Source organism: Amblyomma mixtum, chromosome 4, assembly GCF_055824585.1.
Source record: "Amblyomma mixtum isolate Tamu chromosome 4, ASM5582458v1, whole genome shotgun sequence".
NCBI lineage: Eukaryota > Metazoa > Arthropoda > Arachnida > Ixodida > Ixodidae > Amblyomma > Amblyomma mixtum.
In genome coordinates this window covers 4,409,670-4,413,235 of record NC_143015.1, presented here as the reverse complement: position 1 = coordinate 4,413,235, position 3,566 = coordinate 4,409,670, and the positions used below count along the sequence as shown (strand labels likewise).

General features: G+C 48.7%; 1 protein-coding gene across 1 annotated transcript; it reads right to left on the bottom strand.

Moving 5' to 3' along the window:
- Nucleotides 1–1,071: 1,071 nt before the first annotated feature.
- On the bottom strand, nt 1,072–3,566 carry LOC149345515 (uncharacterized). Its single transcript, XM_089585239.1, has 3 exons — nt 3,377–3,566; nt 2,125–2,329; nt 1,072–1,193 (listed from the first exon to the last, which is right to left on the bottom strand). The coding sequence occupies exons 1-3, from the start codon at nt 3,386–3,388 to the stop codon at nt 1,078–1,080; spliced, it is 333 nt and encodes a 110-aa protein (XP_089441365.1). The 5' UTR covers nt 3,389–3,566; the 3' UTR covers nt 1,072–1,077.

The window sequence follows — 3,566 nt, the reverse complement described above, 5'->3', positions numbered from 1 at the left end:
TTAAACATCTTGCTAATCAACGAGCAAACGCCCTTGCTGTCATGTCTGGAAAAGTGTCGCAGACATGCCATATAAAAAAAGGAAACGAATAGCTAATAAATAAACCAACGCATTTATTTCCAGGGGGGCAGCAAGGCACAGCGAGGGCCCGTGTGCCCACCTCAGGTGAAGATCTCTTCTTTCTCCTGGAAAGACGGGAAAGGAAAACAGAATAAGCGCTTCTTCTCATTGTCCAACATTGTCGTGTCTTTCCGCAGCGCCAAAGACAAATTAATGACTCTTCGATTCGCGTGAAATACTCTCAGGCTATTCGCTTGTCTGATAGTTCCTTCTGCGGCCGACACCACTAGGCACACAGGCGTCTACTGCGGGCCAAACTTCAGGCGGCCATTAAGACTTCTGTGATTTCGTTCACAGCGGAAACCTTCGGATGTAATGAAAACGTTATTAGTGGAGTGATTTTTTTAAAAGTTAAGCTAAGCATCATAGGCTTCACTAATTACTTTTGTTCGCTTTTTCTTTTACGCTGCGCGATCTGCGTTTCCTTCAGCCTCAGTTGTGTGCGCTGCAATCCCGCTTGTCATCACTGACTAAAGCAGGCATTGCACAATTTGTCACAAGGAGGGGAAAGCTCTCGGCTTCAACAGCACCATGAGGGAAAGGATGAAGAGGGAAAGGACGCTGCGTGCTCCGGCTCAATTTTAGCCACCTGGTTTTCTTTCCTCCGCTGAAACGCTTAAGTGATTTTGCCCCATAAAATAGGTGCAGCAAAGCAAAGCGGAAAGTTGGGCAAGTTGGATAACGTTCATGATGTAAAAAATAGCGCACAGGGAACACACGGGACGGAAAGTAAACGACGCAGACAAGCGCTTGTCTGCGTCGTTTACTTTCCGTCCCGTGTGTTCCCTGTGCGCTATTTTTTACATCATGGGTGCAGCAAAGACCAGGACACGTTTGCGCCGTCCCTTCGGCCATTGTCCTTTTCAGATGCACCTTGTACACTTCCATGCAGTTATCACGCTATTAGAAAGAAATGAAAGAGCAGTCAAAAGAATTACCTTCTCCTTAATACTCCATTCAACCGTGATAGCCGTAACCATGGCCGTAGCCGTGTCCGTAGCCGAGGCCGTGCCCGTAGCCGAGGCCGTGCCCGTAGCCGAGGCCGTATCCATGTCCGTAACCGACGGCCACAGCTGCAGAATTGCAATAAACATCAAATAACATTTCACAAACTTGGAATATAGCTTGTATCATGCAAAAATCTTCTTCAAATAAAGCTGTAAAATCGCAAACGCTTCCTAGGACGACAACGAATTCAGCTCAGCGTATTTTAAAGGAAGTGTCAAAAGAAATGCAAATATATCTGCGCAAATGCACCGCTTGCAGCAGGAAGGTGACCTGATAGCGATTTTAAAAGTTAAATAAACTTCGTCTGTCATAAAGCGTGGATTGCCCCATTGAAGAGTATGCCTCCCACCCCCGATCAATTCCTAACCTATCATACTGTCGTGAGGCACATGAGGCTGTTTTCGGAAGCCGATTGAAGATTTTCTTGCAACTAAGTGATCCATATCTTCATTTAGAAGTAATATTTTGTAACTTTTTTGCGTTAACCTTAAAAACTTTGGTAGCAAGACCTCTGCTGAACGTTTTCCAGAGCATTAAAACAGGCCGAAGCCATTAAACTGGAAAAGGGTAGAAAATTGGGAGGGTTGGTACGGATGCATGTTAACGAGGCACCACAAAGACGAGGACGTAGGTGTAGAAAGATCTTCAAATCATGAACTGGACTACGCATGCCATGTGCTTTTTTATTCTTTTGTTTCCTTTTTTGTATATATCGTGTGCCCGAATGAGCTTTTGTAAGTTGGTAAGGGCACCTGTTCTGTCTCTCTACGTCTCGTCCACCTCAGTAGCAATAAGTGGGCCCGCCATACGAGCGCAGTGGCCGACACAGACGACAACACCGCTGAGACCGTGTCCATAGCCGAGCCTTGTCCTCATCGTTGTTGCTTCACATAATGACAATTATGCCTCCAGTTAAAGGCGGCTCAGCTAGCATCCAACGGGGAAGCGGGGAGCGGAAGCACCCAAGAGGACCCCTAACGCGTGCAGCGCCCTCACCACGAGCCGGAGCAACGTGGGCGGTCTTCGTGACGGTGGTGATGGCGAAGGGTCCGTGGCCGTGGCCGTAGCCGTAGCCGCCGTAACCACCGTATCCGAGCCCATAGCCTCCATGGCTGTAGCCGTGTCCGTAGCCGACAGCCACGGGGGCAACGGCGTAGCCGCCAAACGCGACGGCAAGGAGGCCGAAGAAAGCGACGAGGGCCTGTAAAGGAATGCATTGTCAGCAGTGCACTCCCAGCGGTACAATCTCTTAGGGGCAAAGAGGCGCATAACGGAATTGCGCAGTAAGCTGAAATCAGTTGAGCGGCATACAGCAGTACAGAAAGAGACAACAGTAGAGGAGTCTTTGCTGCGTGTTGCGCTTTGTACGGTGTACCTAAAATCGGTGCGGTTATTTCTTCTCACAAAACCCTTAACAGGTGAACACCCAGCTCAAAAATGCGACCGCAAAGTAAAATATTCCTTCACTGGCTTGGATTCTTAATTTTCGTCACGCGACGTGTACCTCAGAGACGCAGTTAGCACAAAGTTGGCTGCTCTGGGCCTCTGCTCAGCTGCAGAATACGAAACCTCCTGTTCCAGCTACCTCATACAGAAAACAACAATTCGATATAGGTGCCTTCACTTGAGTGTATCTTTAAAGGGCGGCTTTGGTGGTTTTTTTTTTTTCAGTCTCTTCTCTCCATAACAAAAATTCATCTCCCAAAATACCAAGAGCAAATATTTTAAAGCAATGAAAATATTTTAAGGCATCGAAAATAGAAAGCTCACACCGCTGCTCCGTAAGTTGCCAGGGGCGATTCCCCCGTGTGACGCAGCGATGACGTCACAGGCATAACAAAACAAATTCTACCCGTGTTGAATGGCTGAAACAGGGGTTGAAAATGGTAACTGCAATCATAAAATGCCTGAAGGCCTCGAAATTTCGCTAGTGAAGCGGAGAGTGGCCATTAATGCACGAATAGTGGTAGTTACGTCGCCATTGGGATGTTACGTGTCGAAATAATCCGAACTGAGCCGCCAGGAACGGCGTTTCACACCAACTGGCGCAGCAATGAAATGTCGCATGGTTGCCAAATTTGGTGGAAGTAGGCAGGAAAAATAAAAACCTACAGCGTAGCTTTCATCACAGTATGTTGCCCTCAGAAGCTGCCTTTTAAAGCGGCTCGTAAGCTGTCATTTTGAGCGACAATGAAGCGGGGGAGAAGGTCTGTTAAGACTGCGCAAAAACAAAGAGCGCAAGACTTACGAGGATATTCATGGCTGCCTTTGAAGCTGGCGGTTGCGTACCAGCCTGGCTCCGAGCCGGCCGGCTTTTATACGCGGCCGTGCAACGGCGCAGTGGGCGGGGCGCGGGGAGAACGCAGCAGGAAGGTCAGCGCGGCCGTCCATTGCTCCGGACTGAATTGGCTGTTGCAGGGAAGGGGGGCGCCATCTCT

Bases quoted from the DNA above. Each gene is read 5' to 3' on its own strand.
- LOC149345515 (XM_089585239.1), bottom strand. The intron at 1,194-2,124 runs GTGAGGGCGCTG...GCAATTCTGCAG, and splicing joins CCACGTTGCTCCGGCTCGTG to CTGTGGCCGTCGGTTACGGA.